The 23564-nt window shown below is 35.7% G+C and overlaps 3 protein-coding genes across 9 annotated transcripts in view; 1 reads left to right on the top strand and 2 right to left on the bottom strand.

Moving 5' to 3' along the window:
- Window positions 1–6560, bottom strand: part of nab (NGFI-A-binding protein homolog) — a 23089-nt gene extending 16529 nt beyond the window's left edge. For 2 of the 4 annotated variants that reach the window (XR_003389666.1, XM_018029301.2), the window contains exon 1: window positions 5673–6560. Coding sequence is in view for 3 of the 4 variants with exons in the window: in XM_018029301.2 (XP_017884790.1) it covers window positions 5673–5997 (325 nt within the window). In the remaining variant the exon portion in view is untranslated. The remainder of the gene's footprint in view (window positions 1–5672) is intronic. The other 2 variants (XM_018029285.2, XM_018029293.2) reach the window with 1 other exon arrangement.
- Window positions 6561–9998: 3438 nt separating this feature from the next.
- Girdin (protein girdin) lies at window positions 9999–18650 on the bottom strand. 3 transcript variants are annotated; one of them, XM_018031215.2, is made up of 22 exons: window positions 17826–17876; window positions 17604–17692; window positions 17221–17530; window positions 16232–16345; window positions 15967–16154; window positions 15809–15890; window positions 15557–15735; window positions 15227–15480; window positions 14801–15135; window positions 14449–14730; window positions 14232–14338; window positions 13972–14163; window positions 13765–13909; window positions 13495–13677; window positions 12914–13201; window positions 12656–12856; window positions 12433–12578; window positions 12265–12357; window positions 12121–12184; window positions 11940–12048; window positions 11044–11150; window positions 9999–10746 (listed from the first exon to the last, which is right to left on the bottom strand). In XM_018031215.2, the coding sequence occupies exons 1-22, from the start codon at window positions 17874–17876 to the stop codon at window positions 10510–10512; spliced, it is 3756 nt and encodes a 1251-aa protein (XP_017886704.1). In that variant the 3' UTR covers window positions 9999–10509. The 3 variants fall into 3 exon arrangements, with proteins under 3 accessions (XP_017886704.1, XP_017886714.1, XP_026672630.1); XM_026816829.1 differs by having other exon boundaries at window positions 10633–10746; window positions 11103–11150; XM_018031225.2 differs by lacking the exon at window positions 14449–14730 and having other exon boundaries at window positions 17826–18650.
- A 348-nt stretch (window positions 18651–18998) lies between these two features.
- Pgant7 (N-acetylgalactosaminyltransferase 7) lies at window positions 18999–23198 on the top strand. 2 transcript variants are annotated; one of them, XM_018029250.2, is made up of 11 exons: window positions 18999–19324; window positions 19464–19637; window positions 19971–20176; window positions 20257–20423; window positions 20724–20931; window positions 21025–21201; window positions 21283–21526; window positions 21603–21824; window positions 21979–22077; window positions 22146–22271; window positions 22346–22486. In XM_018029250.2, exons 2-11 carry the CDS (start codon window positions 19482–19484, stop codon window positions 22484–22486), a joined length of 1746 nt encoding a protein of 581 aa, XP_017884739.1. In that variant the 5' UTR covers window positions 18999–19324; window positions 19464–19481. The 2 variants fall into 2 exon arrangements, with proteins under 2 accessions (XP_017884739.1, XP_017884729.1); XM_018029240.2 differs by having other exon boundaries at window positions 19001–19350; window positions 22346–23198.
- The last annotated feature ends 366 nt before the right edge of the window (window positions 23199–23564 follow it).

Genomic DNA, 23564 nt, shown 5'->3' with positions numbered 1-23564 from the left:
TTTCTGAAGATGTGTCTAAAAAACTAAAATAAAATATATTATGACATGAGAATCAATATGTTTTCAAGAAGTAGTCGTCCGAAGTGAAAATATTTCAAATCACCGATATAACTTAAAAACGTCGCATTGATCCGCTCTACGCACGAATGCAAACTGTACAGTAGTAATTATAGCACATGGAAAATTGAAATAATAACAAATTAAACCTCAATGTTTACGTGGACGCGCATTTTAAGTTGAGCACGACTGCTCCTCCTGAACGTCCTTACATCGACGAGAGTGCAGTCGCGACGTAACGCGGCTGATAACAAAAAGGACGAGCGATCGAGCGACCCAGCAAGCGTGGCGATGTATACGTCTGCGTGTACACGTTTCCCGCCACCCAGCGCTCTTCTTCTACTTCGGATAGCGAGCAAGGTTGAAGACTGATAAAAACCAGAGGAAAAAACTCCTCTATCATGGTGCTGGGGAGCTACAGGGGCTGGGAGAGGAGAGAGGTCGGCGCAAAAACAGCCTGAGAAAGGAAGAGATCAGATAGAACGGCGGGAACCCGCGGGAAAGAAAGAGGGAGAGGAGAAAGAGACAAAGAATTCTTTCCGAGCTATTTACTCTTTTTTTTTCGTTCACTGCTTCGTTCTTCTGGGTCAGGCCTCTTCTGACGTGCTTTTTTTTTCATTCCTTGTCTCATAAACGGATGGAAAGGGTGACGATATGCATATGCCCACTCGGTGCCCGAATTGCGAACCGCATTCACAGAAAATTTCTTTTTCTACATTATTCTTCTATACACTAGAATACCTAGTAGTACGAGTAGTAGAATACGAGTAGATACTGCTTATTTGTCAAACGTATTCATATACACGTATACGACCATGCCTACTTTATTTCAAGGTACAATTCTTTATTTCATTAGTCTACTCTTAAGATTTATTGTTTTTCTAAAATGAATTTTGTGAATTGAAATAGTAATAATAAGTTAAAATTATCAGCATGATGAACTTTGCAGTACCCAGGTTCATGAATTCTAGAACAAATCTAATTTACTAAAAAATTAATTCTTATGAAAAATATCAAATCTTAAAGTTATGACTGCCTGTTATAATTTATAATAACTGCTACAAAGCTTTTCAGTGAAATAAGTAAACACAGCTCATTTCCTGAAATATGCAGAATGAATTAATATAAAATTGCTGGAATATTTGAAATTACTTAATCGAGGCTTAATTGCAGTTATAAAAAGATGTTTAAGGTACTCGATTCTATTAGGAGACAATGAACTGAGTGAAATGAATTCCCTAATGAGATTGAATGCCTTCCTCCTACAAAAAAAAACTCTATGTACATACTATTGTATGTATGCATATGATTTTTAACTTAAAATATCACGATCTACTTCTTCGCAGTCTAGAATTTCATTCTCGTTTTTGAATGAACACTATGAAACAGCACTGATGAGACTATTGTCGACAGTCTCAAGGTAATCCCTTCTGAGTCAGACCTTTTCCAACTTTTTTTCGTGAGACTAATCTAAAAGGGTGGCGTATATGTATGCATGTGCTCACCAGTGGCCGAATTCTTTAAGTCGCGAGCCAAGTTCTTTAAGAATTTATTTTCACACATTATTCTATTATACATAATATTCTAATTATTTATCAGACATGATTAGGTATATTTTCAACTATTAAAATCCTAATTTCTATACTGATAATGAGATAATGAATCGAGCTGAACCAACTTTCCAAATTATATACATATGCAGGTACATACATACATATACGTATGATTCTAGAGTTAAAAGATCATGTCTGCTTCTCGTTAGTCCAGAAATTCAATCACATTCTTGAAGAAATACTATGAAGTAGAACTCATGACACTATTGTCGTCGGTCTCAAGGTAACCCTTCTAAGCCAGACCTCCAACTTTTTTTTCGTGAGACTGATGTAAAAGGGTGGCGGATATGCATATGCCGTTCGAGGCTAAACGGGGTTGAGCCGGACCGGTGGGTCCGGCCGGATCACTGAGAAGCTATAGTAGAGGGTTCGCGAGTGTTTTTCATAGCGCGTTTGATTCTCATGCGGTGCCGGATCGACAGGTAGAGAGGCGAGGGCGCAGCCGTGCATCGGTTTTCGGGATTATGTCGTTTAGAACAAGAAGCAGCGATGAAAAAAAAAACCGAAAAGGGGGAAAGGTGATACGCGAGAAAATAAGAGGGATTTAAGCGGTTCCCGGTCCCCCGGACTTCTTGCCTCTTAATTTATTCGCGAACGATATAAAAACCGGAGACCCTCTTGTGGGAATATCACCGATTCAACGAACGATCGGCTAAATAGCTTCGACGCTATGACAAACGGGCCCTTTGTAGCACGCGTGAAGATGAACATAAAATGTTCCTTGATATTATATCTAGTTAGTTCATACATTAATCCATCTTGTAATTGCTGTAATACTTGATACAATATTTAGTGCGATGTTTCATGTTGTCATGTAATGATTGATATATTATTGATATAACTTTTCATATAATGATTGACAAAATGATTGACATAGTAATTGATTCAATGTTCTGTTTACTAAATGATAAAATGAATGAAATGTGTATCAGATTTCTTGGTACCTTTAAAACTGTCCTAATTCTCACATATACGTATACCATCACGTACAATAATGTTGTAAGACAATAAAATAATTACATTACATTATAACAATAGATATACCTATTTCTAATTGATAAATTGCTGCAACTAACTTTTCGTTTGACAAATTGCAGCTGATAATAAAATTTGAAAATCCGCGTGTTCAAACAATATGATGGACCGGCACAAATATTAGCAGCGTACACGCAGCTGCTTTATTCTAACGAGTTCTTTGATTCGGTCCTGTGTACTCTGCGTACGCCTTCTGAACGAGCTTTCAGTGCATACCACTGTGCCAACGTTCAAGGGATGAATGTAATCTGAATACAAATCGAAAAATCTTTGGCGACCCGTGGGTGGGTGAACACGAATACAGGCTAATTTCAGCGACGAACTGATTTGTGAAGACAGCCTGATGTAAAGGACCGTAACCCTTTCTACGATCCTTTGACGATTCAAGAAAGCGAGAAATCCGAATATAAAATTTAGAACCAGTACAGCATCATGCTCTTTCTCAAATCTTTTGTCAAAATTGTCATAAGAAATATATTAAAATCTGCTTGATACAAAAATGTACTTACTAAAAATCGTTCTCCGTTTAACAATTAAAAGACCCTCGAGATAACGATCCTCGAGATGATTTGTTTGCCCGCACCGTAAGAAAGAGCAGATAATCGTGAAATAATAAAACTGGTTGGGTCGAGAATGCTGCCGTAGACACGTTCGAGCGAGGTAAAAAAAATTCTTGGCTCGATAAGTTCTAAGTAAGCGCGGGAATCCAGCGAACTTGCCGCAAAAACTCGCAGGTTTTTTGTCAAGTTGCATAGCAACGGAGCAGCGAGCAAGTGGCCGTTTTTACACGCGTTCGGCCTAAAATTTATGGCGCTCCGAATTATCCCGCTGTTTCGTATAGGCCGCCGCTCGCATACTAATTCTAAGCAAACACGGGCCCACCACCGCAACGGATTCTTCACCACAGATTAAACTGCTACAAATGTAACATTCCATTCGTTCCATCGCTTCGATCATTGCGAAGCGACCATCGTCTCTTTCAAACTTCTTACTGCCATCGTATAATCACATTTTCCAATCTTCCATTAATGATTAGGTTTTTATAATTTAGGTTACGAGCACAAGTCTTCAGCCTGTAGGCTTTTCGTACCAAAGTCTCGTCGAATGAAAAAAATCGAATCATAAGCCTTTTTCTCTGATTAGAGATCAATATTAATTTTATTCATCGTAACAATTGTCTCATTTATTTCTAAAAAATTACTTACTAATCATCTTAAAAACTTGTGCTTCTCACAATTTTATTACTTCAAGATTACTGTCTTCAGTAGCGTAAAAAAAGTCATGAGAAACTGGTAGGTTTTATGGATTGTGCATTTCTAACCAGAAATTTTTACACGAAAAAACGTGAATCGAGAAAAAGGACCGAGAGTATAGAGACGGATGGGAAAAAAGTAGAGGCGGCCATTTACAGCCGATGGACCAACCGGCGTCTTTGTGAAATATCCTCTCTCGTAATTTCAAGTTTCGGAGAAACGTCGGGCAAAACCGCGAAACCAAGCGCGGTTTTTTACCATTTAGTCTGCAATGCTCGATTCCGCGCGGTCGCGCGCTGAAAACACGGTTACTTCCATTGGCCGTTTCATCTCGTAAGAAACCGGTAAAAACGTTTCTCGCAATAGTTGCTCACCGACGGCGGAAGAAAAACCGTCTTTTTGCACACCGCGACGCTTTTTACCTACTCCCTGACTCATGCCTCTTCCTATCGCGAGTAGACAAAGCACATCGACTTCGTACTCACGTACGTACGTGTCGAATGAGCCAGTAACATACATCAGAAATAGTATAATATTTATTGACTTCATCATATTTTTTAAGTATAATTTTTATTCGTAATAACATAAATTCCATTCATGAAAGCCTTCGAACCACATGCATTAAATGAAATAGATATTGAAGGATTATGAACGTAATGTAAATTTGCAATTAAATGAAGCGAACAGTAAAATATTCGGAATTCGGACTATGAATAGAATGGATGTTCGCGAACGGATGATCATAGTTCAAATATTTCTATTGTTTATGATATGTAACTAACAATAAGTTTAACGTACGAATGACTTTTTTTCACGTCATTTTTACATGTGTTCTGTACATTGTTTAAATACTTTCGTGTGCATGTCAACATGTTACGTATTTCTCTATCACATGATCTACATACAGAATAGAATTTTCTGAATATTGTCTAACTAAAACGTTTATACTTTGATGTGTAAAATAAAATATCGCATATCATGTTACTTCGAAGTCCAACCATAAGCTACACATCGAAACAGATCCGGTCATATCGATTCTACTAAGGTCCCAATCTCTGTTCACATCATAATTTTTACTCGCTGGTCATTTCTCTAAAATTTTAAGTACAATGATTGACATTATACATAAATTAATGGCCCTTATTAATATTCGGACACAATTTCAAAAGGGAATAACTTCTTTAATATTGTATATAATTTTTTTTAAATGTCAGACGATTAAGTTTTCTAGGTAAAATGTAAAAAAAATAGCTATATCAGAATAAAATAGCAGAATCATGAAAGAAAAAGTAAGACATGATTTTTAAGGTTGTAGATTACACTATAAAATTAAAAAATTGCTACTCGTCGAAATCTCAAATGGAAAAGGGAAAGACATGTTTTTTAACTTTTTTATTCATGTCTACAAATTTTAAATATGCTTATCTACAAAAAGAGTATTTTATATTTTCATTAAAATAAAGAACTTAGAAATTACGACCTTTACTGTTCCTTTATGATTCTAACTAATAGCAATTGTTTTCTGTACATTATGTAGGAAATTACTCTTCTTACCCCTAAAAAATAACAAGGTAATTGGCCTAATATTAAAAAAGTTATTCAACTTGGAAATATGTACAAATATTAATAAAAGTCACTGTATTTAAAGAAGAATCGATGCACCAATAATTGTGGAACAGACTGCATTAATATACGTATGAAAATATGAACTTACACGTGCCGTTGACGTTCCTGCTGAGCATCTTCGGCACAGCGGCGGGAACGGCGCTGACCGCGGAAACACCGGAAACGGACGGAATAGCGGGGACAGTAGGGATAGCGGAGAGCACCGGGCCGGTCTGCGTTTGGTGTTTGGTCGGCTGACTGGCCACCACGACCACGGGATTTTGTATGGTGCAAGTAGCCGATGTGAGGCCGCCGGTACCAGGTATCGTCGCGTTTATCGTAGCCACCGGTGAGGGTGCGCCGATGCCGCAGCTTGTGGTCACCGCCGCCGTCGTTTCCTCCGTGGTGGAACCGGCGAGCACGCGACCCTCCATTTTCGACGCACGAACGCGCCACTTTCCGTTCGTCCCTCTCGCGGGAGGCCGTTATCCCCCGCGATATACGCACTCACCACACTCGAGAACAATGTTCCAACAACGGTTCTTTCATTCACGTCAACGCTTTCGAGCCCTTACACCTTCGATAAGATTTCTCACCGGATATGCTACACGAATCGATTGAGAAAGAGGACTCTGTTCTGACATGACCAACACGTGAAAATACGAATAAGATCGGAAAGTTATTCCTCGTTCAAAAAACTAAACACGGAATAAGGAACAGACGATAAGGACGAATTACTTGTTCTCATACGATCATGTGTCACTTAAATTATTTAAATTAATGCAACTTTCTATCAGTTTTGCAATAACACCGGATGTTTTTTTGTGCGACTACGTTAACGTGATTGAAATTTGTATATAAACGAACCGAATGGAAGATCGCGCTAAACACTTTGAAAAGCGACAGCGAGACACTTAAGAACGATGACGCGGCACGCATTGCTGGTCACCGAGTGATTCCACTACGTGCCTATGCCGTACCCCCACTACTCGCTTCGAGCAACGTGCAATAATGCCCCCACTATCGCCCAGTTCACGTGTGGTTATCCCTGCTCCTCGTATCGCATCCCTACCTCTTTCAACAGTGAATTACGATTGGCATTATGTACCGCATTGACCACGGTGAGTACATAAATCTCTTACGCTACCCACACTCTCGCAGATAATACAGCGATCAAACCGTTTCATGTTTTATTAATACACTAATTTTATGATAAGTACTAATGAAACAGAAATACTCGTTAGTTTACTGTATTGACAATGGATTCTTTTTCATTATTTTAACATGTCTAACATGAATCAATTCATTATTCTAATTTATGTAACATGAATTGAGATTAGATTTCTAAATTTCAAATATTGTATCGAAGACACATCGTTTATACTTATGATTTAAATAATTAGGTTCTGAGAAAAAGCAGAAATAAAGAAGAGGCAGGCGCGAAATAAGAAGAAAATAATCTAGGTATTTTATACCTTAAGGGGAAGAGGGAATGAGTTAGAAAAGAAAGAATAGTATAATGGACAATACACATATATAATAAATAAATAAAAAGATATATTAATTTAAGACAAAAAGCAGGGAGAGATACGAATGTATGTACATGGCTAGAGAGTAAGTAAATTACAGTGAGAAAGCACACAGAGTATAAGGGTAGTGATAAACAAGTGAAAAACAAGTGCCTTTCTGAGGCAGAGAGAGAAATGAGAGATTGAAAAGATGTAATATGGAATATAAGATCAGAAACATATGGGAAATTGTAAGATCGAAAGGTATGAACTATGAATAAATAGTAATAGAATAAGAATTATAATTCTGGAAGTAAGAGTAAGGAAACTGTCCACCGCTGGAACGTCGCATCCTTTAGCTACCCTATTCGCGAGTTTTATGATTTTCTCTACATAGATACTTGCTAGCTGTGTACGTAGGACATACATGCCCCACCTTAAGACCATGATGCCGATGCGCAAAAAGTATCTTCCTACCATCCCTACCGTCTTCACCATCTCGGTGAACGAGGAACGAGGAGGTAGGCAAGGGGGACGGAAAGAAGGCGCATTGTAAAAAGCTATCTTTCCGCCCCTCGTCCTATGCACCCCCCGTAGAAGGAACGTACGACCTCTTTACCCCCACCATCGGTCCGCGAGCGGCCCCGCAAAATTCATACGTTCATCTACCCTCCATCACGATCGTCTCATTACTTTTTGCTAATTTACTCAACTGATCTTTTGTTAATTCAGAGATAAAAACGATGGGCCGCGTTAGAGACAAATTACCGTAGGTCTGCAAATTGTTAAAGTAATAGTCGAGAAAATTAATTTTCTTGCGATCTTTTTTAAGTTTAACTATATGTTCATGACATTATTAATATCGATGGTTAAAATTACAGGAAGGCTAGCGTCATGATCAGCGAAATATTCATCCTCAAAGTTTCATTTTTTAACATGACCCCTCACGAAACTGATAGTCTTAATTATAGCAAAAGAACTGCTTTTACAATGTTTACAAAAAATTAATGTCATGTAAAAGGATGAAAAGAATCTTCTGTTAAAAGATCAGAGTGATCAGTGTTATGTAACAAAAATTGTTAAATAAAATATGAGATAGAGCAAAAAATAAAAGTTTAGAAGAGGAAAAACGTAAGAGGCAGGCGACACATACACTCACATTTAGAACTTTCGTTCTGTTCTCCTAAACAATAAGAAATTTTGGTATTTGTATATCTAGATATACGCAGCGAACTTTTGAATATCGTTGTAGTACAAATACTATCTTAATAAGACGGTGCAATCTTCATTTCTTTGTCGTAATGAGGTTTTCTTCATCAAACTATCTCTCCCTGACTTTTGCTTATGTAATTGTGCGTCGTTAACGAAAATATACCACGAGATCAATTACGTCTACCAGCGGCTTTTTTCTCCCATAGCCATTTCTCACGATCGCGGTGGATTATTCTTGATTTTTTGCCGTTCAACGGCATCGTAGTTCTTTTCCTGGTCTAGTCCGCTACCCTTGCTTCTGCCAGCCCTATTTTTGCTCCCGTCCACCCACTACTATTACCACCGCGAACTCCCTGGACCATCCTGCGCCGTTCCCACTCCGTTGGCCTACCTTTTCCGCACCAGTAGAAATAGAGGGAAAGATTTTTATTCCCGTAAATGGAAAAAACGGGAGAGGGTGGTTTTGCTAGCCAACCGCTGCTGCGAGCGAGAATTTTTTGCCCGACGCTGACAAGCTCGTCGAAGAGTAAGTTAGAAAAGACGGGCTCGCCTCGTTCAACTTTATCTTGCAAAAATATAACGTACGTTCCAGATGTTAGTATTGTTTTTTACAACTTCTTGAATATTCAGAGAAAACACTTGATAAATGAGAAGGAAAATCAGTATTTGCAAAAATAATAAAATAATTAAGGTCATAAGAATTTGAATAAAAAGCCTCTTCATTGTATAATATACAAGTGTTCGAAATTCTAACATCTGATAGTACGCGTGTCCCCACATCTAATGCTCTATTTTTCCCCGTAACAATAAGAGTTCTGAAAAAAATGTGAAACATCTGACCCGACAGCGCGGCAGTGTAATTCCTTGGATATGCGTCGTATGCAAATTTCTGAAGCCTGAGAAATAATTCAGAAAGGGTTCGAGCAGACGGTGGTCAGCTTTTTTTCACCGGGGAACCTCCTGCTCCCGACCCGTAGGAAAATGACAAAAAACGAACGAGCCAAACGTTCCCTTGACGATGAGACGCGTGAGAGACCTTCAACCGTGAGACTTTATCAAGGTGCATCGTACGCCTAATCCATTAATTTCCGAGGCATTAAAAAATCGCTACAAGAAACTCAAAAATTGTTTCTGGTTTTATAGTAGATCAAAAGTTCGTGCCTGATTGGAAAATAGATATTATTTCATTCACACGATAAAAACTATTATGAGGCCTATTTTCTATTATTCTTTTTACAAACAATTGGATAGAAACTAGATCAACTATATAGATCAAAGTTGATCGACCACCTCGAAATCACATTTTTAAATGGAACAAATCACTTTTCACTGCTTGAAGAGCAGGATCTCAGTTCAAATTTCCAAACAGAATTACTTTTGTTATAATTTCAACACGTATGCTCTTCTAACACTTGAATAACATAACAGCGAAAATGAATTTTCCTCTCTTCATATTGAAATCTTGTTCTTATGCAGAAATCAACCTAAATGAACAGTATTTGAGACATATGAGGCTGAGTCATTTCGATAGGTTTGTAACATAATTGATGATGAGATCTAATTCGCTAAAAATCGTACTGACCTAATGGAATATATTGAATATACACATATCATATGTCTGCTAAAGTCTGACTTGCTTAATTTTATATTTTAGGAGTTTTTTATTGTCCTTATAGTAGTTACAATTTTGTTTTATAAAAAAAAACACAATGCAATTAGTATAATTAGTTTATTGATTGAGTTAGAAACGAATTAAATATCGACAATACCCGTCGAATATTTAGGTCATTTTCTTAATACTTTATACAATTGTTACAGCGTTTCTCAAACGAGGATGTTCTCGCATTATTAATTCGAGACCGACTTACAATTAACATAGCACTGACATCGCTGATCAACATTTGTATATGAGCGTTAATATAAATTTATATTGAGCGATGTCAGTGCAATGTTAATTGTACATCGATCTGGAATTAATAATACGAGAATTCTTTTTTTGTTTAAAATCAATATCTGATATAAACATTGTCATCATGAACCTTAGGAACTCAATTAATGTTTCGATTTTGAAACGTTGAACACGCGTATATGTCTTTCAATACAATGCATACAAATGCGCTACATCGACTGATTACAAAATAATTAAATCACACTATTACAAAATACAAAAAAGCACGAATCTGTTGGCAAGCACGCGAATACGAAGTGGAAGTAAAGCAAATGGAATCATACGCAGCCGTATTCGTACCATACTTGGTTGCCCGCTTTCGAATCCTTATCCAGTGGGGTTTCCACCATCGGTTCTTCTTGTCCCACATCTTTCATCCCGCTATTGTTAAGGTTCTTCGATTCGTTTATAACGGCCGACACTTTATTATATATGAGGACCGGTCGTGGTTCCACCTGCACTTCCGACCGCGGCGTTTGCTCCAACAATACCGATTGTCTATCGTCTCCTTGTTCCTGTTATAGTTGAGTCAAAGACACACTAATTTACTGTTGTATAATAGGATTACTATCTCTCACACGTGCGAGAGACACATTAATTAGTGTATCAGACGTGTGAGGGACAATAAACCGCTTCTTCACAGCATTTGTTATATGTTTCTTTTGACTATACAGTAGACATTCCATCCGCATCAAAATGAAAATTCTACCAATGCCTAGCACAGTTAGTGGAAACGTGTTCAAACAGATGTCAGAACATTTGAGCCGGTCCTATTACTTATGTTAGGCGTAATAATAATGGAAGGAACGTACTGGCAAGCTAGTTGCTGGCGGCGGGGAATCGTCAGTGTAATATACTGTTCTTCTCGTACCTGGGTGTCCCAATGATAATGAGTCCGATCCAAGACCTCTAGTTGAGCCTTAAATTATACAACTATTTTAATATCTAATCAGTTTTTTATTTACGACAAATAGAATAATATATTGAGCTAGTGCAAAAGTTCTTGCCTGATTTACAAAGATATTATTTTATTCACATTGTTTACATTTTATGGTAAAATTTTTTTATGAAGTTATAATGTTCTAGTGAGTAGTTCTTCATAAGAATTAGAACCATTTTTGCTTTTCTTTACATATAAAATAAATTGACCAGGAAAATTAGTTCCTTACAAATTTTAATTTTATAAGATCTATAAAATTTATGTATTTCTGCATACATATTATGAGTGATCCTCGATTGTTTAACTACCGCATTAACAATTAACGATTAAAATTTTAATCGATAGTTGGAGTATTTTTTAATTCAATCATTAATTCGAATTTCTTCTAATTAAGCCGATTACATACTTTTTATGCTTAAATAATCAAATTAGAATTAAAAGTTAAACGTTAGTTGCTAATTGATGTTTAGTTGAATTAAAGATTTAATCGTTTGTTTGCAACCTTGTTCGAAACTCGCATAACAGTGATAATCAATTTTTCTTTCTTCATATTGAAAAACCACTCTTGTGCATAAAACAATCTAAATCAACAATGAGACGTATAATAATATCTTTTAATACGTTTATCACATAATGCTAAAACAAACATTTATGACGAAGTACTATGAAATCTGGTCCGCCTTTAAAAATAGGGCACGAATAATTGCTCTCACCTAATATAAATATAATATAGAAATAATTAAAATTGTCACACTAGTACACACTAACCCGCTAATCGTTGATCTTCTGTGCTAGCATCGGAGTCATTCCCCCCCGATTCAGACTCGTAAGGTTTTCCTTCAGACTGTTTCGAATCATCGGCCCAAGATCGTCGATTCTAATTTTACATAAATTCAGTGTTATGAGTTTTGAAAATATCGTACATCTAATGTTAAACACTTTTGCTTGCCTTGTTAAGAAATTCTGACCCAGCTTTTCGAACTCTGCGAAAAATATTAGCTCCAATTCCCTTCCTATAAAAACATCAATCACAAATTTTATACATATAAATACATGTAACTAATTTAATATAGAAGACTGTATCATCACTCACTTTTTTGGAGTACAACTTTCTAGTTTTCTGTAATGTTCCATGATCTTGTCTTCTAATTTTTCCTTCTGCCTACACAGATGATTTACTTTTTCTCTGTAATAAACATTAATATTAGTATCATAAATAATAGAAGAAAATGTATTCGACAGTTACTTTTGAGATACTTACGCGTACATTTTTTCCTCATTGTGATAATATTCTTTATCTTCAAGAGAATGATTTAAGAGTTCGTGGTACTGGCTAAATAATAAACTAATGTTGTCCATCAATGATCGTCTGTCGTTATCTAAGCCGGAATTCATGTGTAATAGCACCTAAATCAACAATAGTGATTAGAATAAGTGTGTACTAAATGTATCTCTAAGTAATTTGACGAATGATTCAATCGTACCTCGCAACGCTGATTCAACTTATTAATTTGCAGTTCTAGATTGGAACATTTATCATCTTTGCTGCTAAGCTCGCCTTGCATTTCAGTTAACTTTAGACTCAGCCGATTCATCTCAATTTTATTCTTCCTATATTGTTCCTGTAAATTCCTATATTCCATTCTCAATTTTTCCGTGGCAGTATACAAATTTCTGAAGTCGTCCTGAAATCATAAGCGATATTCACAGCTGCAAACGTATTCTTAACATTCGTTAAATACCTTTAATTTTGAATGTTCTCCCCTCAAATTATTCAAACTTTTGGCGTCGTTCGTTAACGATTCCTTTTCCGTTTGTAACGATATATTCTTTACTTTAAGACATTCGCTCGATTCGCGTAACGTCCTGATCTCATTCTTCAAATCCCGTAAATTCGATTTCAAAGCATCGTGCTCGTGGAATAGATTCTCGTATTCATTGTTCAATTGTTCGTGCAACGCTTGCAATGTGACTTGATCGTGAACAAGTTGTGCGTGAACTTGTTGTTGTGCGCTGCGTTCCTTCAACAACTAAATTAAAAAAATTGTATAACAATTGATGGATTCCAGACCAGTTTTGCAAAGTACACCTATCTCGGTGGGTATATTTTACAAAGCTGGTCTGTAGTCCCTTGAGATCACTGTACATTTTAATAAGCTACTTTTCTGGAAACTAGGATGGAATTAACTCTTAAGGATGGTATTTTTTATGTAATCTTTGTGCAAAATTCTTATTTGGTAGAATAAATAATTTCGTCACCAAAAATTCGTTAGTAAAGGGATTTTCCCCATTGAGAAAAAATATACAGAGTGACATTATTTACCTCTTCTTTCTCAGCAACGAGTTGCGAATTGGCGAGTTGTAAGGCGGTGTGTTGCGCCGCCAAAGAATTATTCTGCGATTGTAGCGTTGTTATTTGTACTTCAAGCTTGGTATTTTCAGACAACAGATTCTCTGAAGCTGTGTGCGCGGTAACCAGTTTCATATTCAAATGTTCCAGCTCCTTCTATAAATCACATAATACAGATTGTATTATCTCGTAGAATAGTTACAAGTTTCTCTTAAAATGCGTGTATTCTTAATTTTAAAGTACCTTAAGCGATTCTACAGTTGCTTCTAATGTACTATGAATATCACTAGTCTCATTATTTTCGGAAGTTGTAGACTCAGGTACTGATTTTTTACAAGAATCGTTCGATTCTTTTATATATTCAACGACTTCCGGAATTTGCGCGATTCTGTAAATATCAAACATTATTAAATAATAAATTGAAAGCATATCAAACTCGTTTTACATTACTTTTTAAGTATATTTTCCCATGGAAGCGACGCTAGCATGTTATCGGTAAGTCCAAGTTTCTCTAGAATCGTGTATAACTGCTGCGTGTTCAATTTTTCGGCCACTAAATTTGACTGTAAGATTTCTAACGTCTCCCTATCGATAGCTGCTCGCGAATCCAGTTCCTTACTGGACCTTTCGATTTCTTGCAATCTATCATAATAAATAATTTAGTCAAGTTCCTACAATAAACAAACGAATATGTAGTAAATATGAAATACCTTGAAATTTGTGTAACGGAGTCGTGAAGTTCTTGTTCGAGTTGCGTTATTTTCCTTTCTAATACCTCAATGCTGTTTGCTGCTTTGTCCAATGCAACATCTTTCTCCTGAAATACAGTTCATTAGTTTATTTTTAGTTATATAAATTTTGATTATATGTAAAGAAAAATAATAAACTCATAAAAGAAATAATTCCTATGAAGTATCGAATTCATACTTCTATCGTTTGCCGATATCGATGAATATCGCGTTGAGCTATGTCTTTTTCTTTTTCAACTGCCGCAAGCTTCGACTCAAGATCAAGACACTTGGAGTTAAGTTCTTTTACATTATTCTCGACGATCTTTAACTCTTCAACCTTCTGATTCGCGAGCTCTAAACTACGCTCTAAATCGTCTGCTCGCCTCTGCACGCTCTCTAACAAAGACTGAACTCGTTGCTTTTCTTTCACCGCCGTATCGCTATTTTTTTCCAACTCTATCATTTTTGTATGCTGAGTCTAAAAATAAATGAACAAAAATAAATAAACATAAAATTCGAAGTGACGAGGAGAAATTTTCGTTACCCACCTGAAACTCTTGTTGCTGCTTTTCGGACGACGACTTCTGATTCTTTAGAGAATTCTGCAACTTCTTATTCTCCTCGAGCGCTTGTTTCCACACTAATTCCAAATCCGTATTTTGTTGTGTCAACCTTTCTACATTATCGTTTAAGGACTCGATCTTCAACGATTGTTTCTTCTTCTCTTTCTCCAATTCCAATACGCGGGACGAGTTTTCATGGAATGAACTTTCCTTCAACGAATCTATTAAAGTAACTAATCGACGATTTTCTAATTCCAATTTCAATGCCCGTGTTTGCGCGTTGTTCGTCAGTTGTTCAGACAATCTATTATCAGCTTGCGCTAAATAAAATTCATACATCAAACTTATAATTCACTACTTCTCAGTAACCGAGAACTACGAAGATTTGCTAAAAATATTTTTAATTTCTACCTGGTTCTTCGGAATCGCTTACAGCACCAGCCAAGGCAGCTTCGTTCGTTGCGGCTTTCGTCAACTTGTGCAGCTGAGTATTTTCCTCAAACAGCTCTTGATATTTTTCTTTATCAGCCGCCCGTTCCAATGCCATGTCGTTCAACATTTGCTTATACTTAATGATCTCAGACTCAAGTTCTAACACTTTGTCTGCCCTCCTTCGTGATGAATTCAATTGTTCTTCAAGCATCTCTCGCGTCTCCATCAATACTCTAAGATAAACGAGACGATTACACATAAAAGCTAAAATAAAATCGTATTTTAAATAGTAATTCGGTTACTAATTACCTGTTATCTTCGCGTAACTCCTCTATCCGAGTCTTGTAAAATTCTATATCCGTCAGTTTTTCCCTATATCGTCCTACTTCCAATTCCAATCGATCAGCACGATCAGCTCTTTCAATTACCGCATCTAATTCGTCTCTGTAAGATTTCGCTGTGCGTGCTTCGTGCATCAATTCTTGGTTCTAAACCAAATTATAAAAATAAAATCATAACTGGAACTAAATATAAGTTAAAAGTAAATATTTGATATCTTACCTCTTGCTTTAATTTCGTAACTAATATTTTATGGTATTCGAGGTCTTCTTTGCATTCCAACAATGCTTCTGTTTTTTCTTCTCTGTAAACATTTAAACCAAAATTAGTTCAAAGCAATTAAATATTTTATATAATCATGACAAAATTGAAGTACGTACAAATCTTGTCGTTGTTTTCTAACTTTCGATTTCCAATCAGCCAACTCGACTGCATAATGATGATTCTCCTCGCGTTCTGATTTAACAACGGGATTTGACTGTTGCGCTTTATTTATATCCTCAACCTCCCCGCTAATCGACGAATCGTTTTTTCCAACAGATTCATTTACCACTGTATCTCTCCATTTCTATTGAATCAATATATTGGATGTTCTTAACACAATGCCTTTTAAAATGGTAACGGTATTACTCGAACGAACCATACCTGACGATATAAATCTAGTTCTTGAGTCAACTTCCTTATTTGCGTGAATAAACAGCCCATGTTTACATTCTCCATCGCCTCCTGAGTAATAACTATGTCTTGGTGATCGGTCACCTAATAACGTTCGACAAAATTTGTTTATTGACAAGATTAGGGATTGAAGAGTTTCGGAAATACAACAGAGTGTTTGGCTACTAGTGGAAACAACTTTAGGGAATGATTCTAGAAGCTAAAATAAAGCAAGAATCAAGAAAACGAAAAACTGCACCGGAAGTCCTATTTTCTAAATGTAACCGATTAAAAAGTACTCTTGTCGACACTGGTTTTCAAATACAACATGCGTTTAACAGAGCCGAGAGTCATGTTGCGGCCCACAGAGCTAAATCAAATGAACATAAATGTTAACTTTACTATACATGTTACCAAAAGAACAATACATCAAGAGTCATTCGTATCATATATTTTCAGATTATAGCTAAGAGAAATTTGAAATTGTTTTCTTATATTAAACCAGGCAAGCGTTTGACTACGATTTCACCTACTGGGAAGCGACGATGTGGTCAAAGCTGTAACACGCTTGCTTGTTTACTTTAATTAACAAAAAGAATTTGGTGCGTGGCCCAGCAGGAAATATTATTTCTGAAATTTGGCCCGTGTGCTGAAATAGTTGGCCACCCCTGGTCTAAACGCTAATATACCTCATAGTAGTTACCGTTAGGTTGGGAACGTTGTATTTCGGGGATCACTACCTGCGCGGTGAGGGTTCTCTGAGCAGTAATCCCCAAAATGCAATGTGCTCAATACAATGGTAACTGCTAGCAGATATAATAGCACTTAGTTTTAATTGCACGTTGCCTCTGAAAACTATAGGCGGTAACAGGGATGGAAAAGGTTCCGAAAATAACTGTTTTAAAAATCGGAATCGTTAGCGTGACTGTTTTCGACCCCTGTAAGTACAAGATTAACAAGGTAAAGTATAGGAAACGTACCTGTTTGATACATTCTACTATAGCAAGCTGAGTATCAACGTTCAATGCTTTTATGTTCGTGATAAATTTTTCTTTGTTAGGACACTGCACAGCGCATCCAAGAAGCAATAACAATAGTAGCTTCATTTCTGGAACGTAAAGTTCTGGCTCCTTGCCTAAGCTCGCAATGTCTGGTAACCTGAGGATTATATGACCTAACTCCTCTTCATAAAACTGTCTCATATTGTTTACTATTATTTTTAAATTCTTTGTGCGGATCAAAGCATTTCCTGCTGGAGGTATAATTTCGTCGTGCAATGGCTCTGGATCTCTATAATAGGTAAAAACATGAAATGTACATATTTTTCAATTGAAATAATGCAAATTCTGACGAAAATACTTACATTTGTAAAAATACGCTATGTAATAATATACCATCCACCAAATCATTATAACTGGTTAACAAATTAGGGTCCTCTAAGCAACTGGCAAACTAATAAGAAAGAATATATGCAATTAGTGTTCCAAGTAAGAATGATTTAAGTATTATATATCTATAGAATCTTATTTGTTACTTTTACTAAACTCTCTTCTTTAAGTAAATGCTATTAAAGTAAGAAACTTACCCATGTTACCAAAGGCCCAGATAACAGATCATCGATTTCCGGAGATGTCATGTTTATTCACTTTTACAGTAATTCACAAGTCAATATATAATAAATAATCCTATCACTGCTTTCAAGCAATGCAATAGAATAAAAAAAGGTACACTTGTTCAAATTATAATTAAGAAGAAAGCTTGAGGTAGAAGATGATATTATATTCTAAAGCACAGAGTTTGTGAACACAGTTCATTTGTACATTGAACACTCGTGTGTGTGGTCTCTCGTTGCATTTACATTTTTTAAACATCTGCTGTTTTATGTGAAATATAATAATAAAATAGCCAAAACTTTATATGTTTCTGGCAATTAAAGACTAAATAACACTTCTCTCTAATTCGGTTTGCAATTAAATAAAAGATCAGTGCTCAATTAATTCTTTCGTGTGCAATCCTTTGTTCGAAACAAGTACAACTCGCAGGTTAGTGTTTGATCTCTTTTTGACGATAGTAATATTTTAAAAACATTAAGATCGTATCTATTTCTTGATGTTTATCCCACAATTTTTATCGAACAGGAAGAGTTTAGACGTTCACTTTTATATTCACATTAAACACATCACTCAACTTCTACACAAAGAACTGAATGAATGATAACATCAAAGAATTTGAAAAAACAGTACTGATAAACGATTAGGATGAAAATGATTAGATTTATATACGTGCTCGTAGAGTATAAACAAAATCCGTGTGTAATCGTAAACACCGAAACACAAAAAGCATTGTACAACGTATATATATACGCACGACACGATGGTACAGAGCGTAATGGAGTTTCTAGTTTCTGTGAGCGGCTATGATAAAAATCCCGCAAACGTCAGCGCCATCTAATGTCCGGCTACAAAAATTATCTGGCCATTATTCATTCAATTTTATTTCAACATTTTTATGCGTATATATATGACTTTAATTAGTTTAATTTACGTCTCATAACTCTTTGACCATATCACTATAAATCTTTTTAATTATATAACCTACGATTATACGATTGTTTAGCGATTTGTTAGTGTTAATACATATATACAATTTTAGTTTATGTTTACATTCTTTCTTGCGTTACTCTCTTATTTTAACAATGAAATTTTTTTAAATGAACTTCTTATGTATAGCAGTGTCAAATACAGTTCTATATTAACTTTCATCAACAACTCGGAAATTACCTCCTAATCTGTATAAAAGTACACATTACATATGTGTAAATAGAAATACATACTAAAACACATAGGTGTGTGTGTGTGTGTGCGTTAGGTGAAATGTGCATTTGCTATCTGATTGAGAAACAAGTGAGTGTACGTACCTACACATAAATAAATAGGGATTAAGTATGTGAAAGAGAGACACGTTGGCTGTTGTGAAGCAACGCAGCTTCAGAATTTTTTAAACGATGATTCTGTTTAGTACGCTATAATTTTTAATGTTGTCGACACGTTTGAAAGATTAATTTATTGCAGTTTACTTTATCCGGTACGTTCTGTGCATACTTACTCGAGGTAATTACAATTTTCATGTTTTCTTGTCTAATTTATTTATCGCTATTCACCTCTATGTTTACGAATCATGTTGTATGTAAATGTAATATTCTAATAGACACTTCTTATTTTAGATAAGTATACCAGACAAAATGAGAATTGTACAGTTAAGAAGAAATCGTCTTCTCAGTATTACTTTGTCTGCTGTCTGTATTTTATGTACGCTGTACCTTGTTATAAATTTCTTTTCTGAGGAACCCATAAATAATATCAAGGAATATTGGTCGGATAGTCTTAAAGGAAAACAAGTAAGCAATACATTTCTTTCTCAATATACTATGTAATTAAGCATATACTTATTTACATTGAATTGTGTGATATACTTTGCATAGAATTGGTGATAGTTGAGTTTAATAATTTATTGGATGAAACTCTTTCTTTTCTAAGTGACTAATGATAAAAGTATGTCATGTACAGTATATTACACACAGCATAGTATGAAATAAGAGAAAGGTAGAATGTTAAGGTGAAATAATTTTCAATCAAGGAAAATAAAAGTTATAAATAAAATTCTTTTAAAATAATTACAAGACTATTTTGTGTAGTTATTCTGCTATTTGATATGAATTTTAATAATGTAGGTCCCAATTTTGGTAAAAGAACTTGGCAACTTTGAGCCAAAACATGTACCAGTTAAAAGTGGACCTGGCGAAGGAGGTAAACCTCATATACTTAGAGACGATCAGCAAAATGATGTTCAGCAATCAGAATCAGAGTACGGTATGAATATGGTATGCTCCGATGAAATATCAATGGACAGAACAATTCCTGATACAAGAATGCCCGAGTAAGTTATACTCACAAATACTTATTTACTATTTACTTTAAACCCGGTCTAATTTAAGAATATTCCTTTTCCTTTCATAGGTGCAAGCATTGGAATTATCCAGAGGATCTTCCTCGGACTAGTGTAATCATAGTGTTTCATAACGAAGGCTTTTCAGTACTAATGAGAACTGTTCACAGTGTGATAAATCGTACACCTCCACAGTTTTTGGAGGAAATTTTATTAGTAGATGACTTCTCTGATAAAGGTAAGTCACTTTATCGAGGTAGAAATAACATTAAACAGAAGTAATGTACTAGTTAGGTGCACAAGTTCGTGCTTGATTTTTAGAGGCGGTCCAGATTTCATCCTACTTTGGCATAGATGTTTGTTTTAGCATTATGTTACAAACCTATCAAAAGATTTATGCAGTAAAATATTCCAATAAAATGTAAACGTTTATATCATAATTGCAATTTAATATAATTCCAAATCAGGCAAGAACTTTTGTACTGACTCAATACAATATTTCATGCAACAGAAAATTTATTATCATATACTTTTGCAGATAATTTGAAGGGCGATTTGGAATCGTACATAGAGAGGTGGGGAGGAAAAGTTAAATTAGTAAGGAATTATGAAAGGAAAGGTTTGATAGGAACGAGATCGCGTGGTGCTCGGGAGGCTAAGGGCGAAGTTATAGTATTTTTGGACGCCCATTGCGAAGTTAATATTAACTGGTTATCCCCTCTTTTGGCTCCAATTGCTGCCGACAGGTAATCTGATCCCATTTGAAATTCTGCAGTGGAAAAAAATGAAATTTCAATCCCTGTAATCCTGCAATCTTTAATTAAATCTCTTTTATACAGAACTGTGATGACAGTTCCGATTATTGATGGAATTGATCATAAGACTTTCGAGTACCGACCTGTGTACCAGGAAGGTCACTTATATCGGGGTATCTTCGAGTGGGGTATGTTGTACAAAGAAAATGAACTTCCTGCTCGGGAAAAGAAATCACGACCTTACAACAGTATGCCGTACAGGTAATTAATGTTAAAGATTGGTTTAATACGAAGTAGAACGAAATTATTTGATATTCATGAATTAGGAAATACTCGATTTAGGTCACCTACTCATGCCGGAGGTTTGTTCGCGATAAATCGTGAATATTTCTTGTCGTTGGGCGGATATGACGACGGCCTTCTCGTATGGGGCGGAGAAAACTTCGAGTTGTCGTTTAAAATATGGCAATGTGGTGGAAGTATTCTTTGGGTACCTTGTTCTCATGTCGGACACGTGTACAGAGGTTTCATGCCTTATACTTTTGGCAAACTGGCGAATAAGAAGAAAGGACCATTGATAACTATAGTGAACAAACTTTTCAATAAGCATTTTGTGAATAAACATGGTTTAAACGTGGTTTACATTTAAATCCTTATTTTAGAATTACAAAAGAGTTGTTGAGACTTGGTTCGATGATAAGTACAAAGAATTCTTTTATACAAGGGAGCCCTTAGCACAGCTGCTCGATCATGGCGATATATCCGAGCAATTGGAATTCAAAAGACGAAAACGATGTAAAAGTTTTCAGTGGTACATGGAGAACATAGCTTACGATGTTTTCGATAAATTCCCTGAGTTACCTCCGAATATTCATTGGGGAGAGGTATGTCAATATCGTTTTACAGTTCCTTCATCACTTCCGATAACGCTTGATTTTCATTAATATCTCATTGAACATCACACAGTATGCGCAATCAGTTTCAAACTTAATTTTAACTGCTTTGAAAAAACTCACGTGATATTCTTCTAAATTTTAGTTACGCAACGTAGCAACAGGGTCATGTCTAGACACAATGAGTCATTCACCTCCCAGTTTAATGGCCACGACTGATTGCCATGGATTTGGAAATAATCAGGTAATTTTAACAATTACTCTCGAAATATGTTATCTGTAAGGCATGACTGATTTGTTTTTATCGTCTAGTTAATTAGATTAAACGCGAGAGGTCAATTAGGCGTTGGAGAACGGTGCATATCAGCTGATAACCAGGGCGTGAAATTTGTATTCTGTCGTTTGGGAACCGTGGATGGTCCATGGCAGTACGACGAGGTGAGGATCAAAAGGTGTGCATCATTTTCATTATCAATTCTGTGTGTAATTAAATTTCGTGTATCCTTTTGTAGAAAACGAAAACAATGCTGCACAGATTGCACAAGAAGTGCATGGCGCTCCATCCTCAAACCCAACAATTGTCGTTGATGCCATGCGACATCAACAATACGTATCAACAGTGGACTTTCCATCAGATTCATCCACGATGGTAAAGGACCGTAAGTACTAGTTTTATGCCGAATCAAAGACTTGAGGAAAACTTTACCTACACATTTAACTATTTCACTTTTACACTTGAATTGTGATTAAGATACTTGATTATTTTTCATTCTCTTGTCGTAAACAATTCAAGTGCGAACGTAAAATGTGCGAACGTAACGTGAAACCATATTACGTATTGCTTTTTTTACTAACATTATTATGTTATAAAATCTAAACCGAGATGAGATTTTTTTCTCAGTGTGAAATCACGTTAAGCTTTATTTATGCCTGATCATTGTGTCTAAGTGCAATTCATAATTTTAATATAATTCATACACATATTTATATATAATTTTCATGAAACGTGTTTTAAACCAACATGTAATAACATGATTTGTTAAAACGCGAATCGAACTTGCGATTTCCTATAATCTTGAATGTACACGGCTCGTCTTATGTCACGATATTCTTTTAACCGGACGTAGAATAAACTTATAACTGCAATGATGCCCGTTTTAAGTACACTTTTTTGCTAAATACAAAGTTTATCTGATAAACTTTCGTCACAATTCATTCGCATTTGACATAACTTACTTCGTTAAATAATTTTTGAAGTTCTTTGATCCTGATTGATGTACACAAAGCGGGCATCATTGCTTTTTTCCTGTGAACAAATACATACTGCCTACTCCTACTCGAAATAAAGAAGAGGTCTCTCGACTACGCAGAATGCTTGCAAACATTTATCAGTTATTTTTGAGGATACATTCTATTTGTTGAAAAATGGTCTCTTTTTAAGATTGAAAGTAATGAAAGTCTGCAACAAAATTAATTAGCGGAACAGAATGAATCCTTGATATTTGGAATGTCTCGATCTTTGGAGCGCTTACGATTTTCAACAATTAATACAATTAATGTGAGAATTTGTGCTTCCATTTTCGACTGAGTCTTCTAAGATAGCATGTCGTCGACGTAATTTTGTAATCGTTTTTAATACTTTCAAATACTTTCAGGCAACAAGTTACTTACCATATTGTAAAGAAACGTAACAAATCTTTTATTAAATGATAATGTACCGATGAAATAAAG

Source organism: Ceratina calcarata, unplaced genomic scaffold, assembly GCF_001652005.2.
Source record: "Ceratina calcarata isolate Rehan_Ccalc_2016 unplaced genomic scaffold, ASM165200v1 scaffold127.2, whole genome shotgun sequence".
Lineage (NCBI taxonomy): Eukaryota > Metazoa > Arthropoda > Insecta > Hymenoptera > Apidae > Ceratina > Ceratina calcarata.
This window is presented reverse-complemented; position numbering and strand designations above follow the sequence as displayed.

Bases quoted from the DNA above. Each gene is read 5' to 3' on its own strand.
- Girdin (XM_018031215.2), bottom strand. From the start codon at position 17,876: ATGACATCTCCGGAAATCGATGATCTGTTATCTGGGCCTTTGGTAACA. The intron at 15,736-15,808 runs GTAAGATATCAA...AATTTGGTTTAG, and splicing joins TTACGAAATTAAAGCAAGAG to AACCAAGAATTGATGCACGA. The intron at 15,481-15,556 runs GTAATTAGTAAC...CGTTTATCTTAG, and splicing joins GAGTTACGCGAAGATAACAG to AGTATTGATGGAGACGCGAG.
- Pgant7 (XM_018029240.2), top strand. From the start codon at position 19,482: ATGAGAATTGTACAGTTAAGAAGAAATCGTCTTCTCAGTATTACTTTG. The intron at 21,527-21,602 runs GTGAACAAACTT...TCCTTATTTTAG, and splicing joins AAGGACCATTGATAACTATA to AATTACAAAAGAGTTGTTGA. The intron at 22,078-22,145 runs GTAATTTTAACA...TTTATCGTCTAG, and splicing joins ATGGATTTGGAAATAATCAG to TTAATTAGATTAAACGCGAG.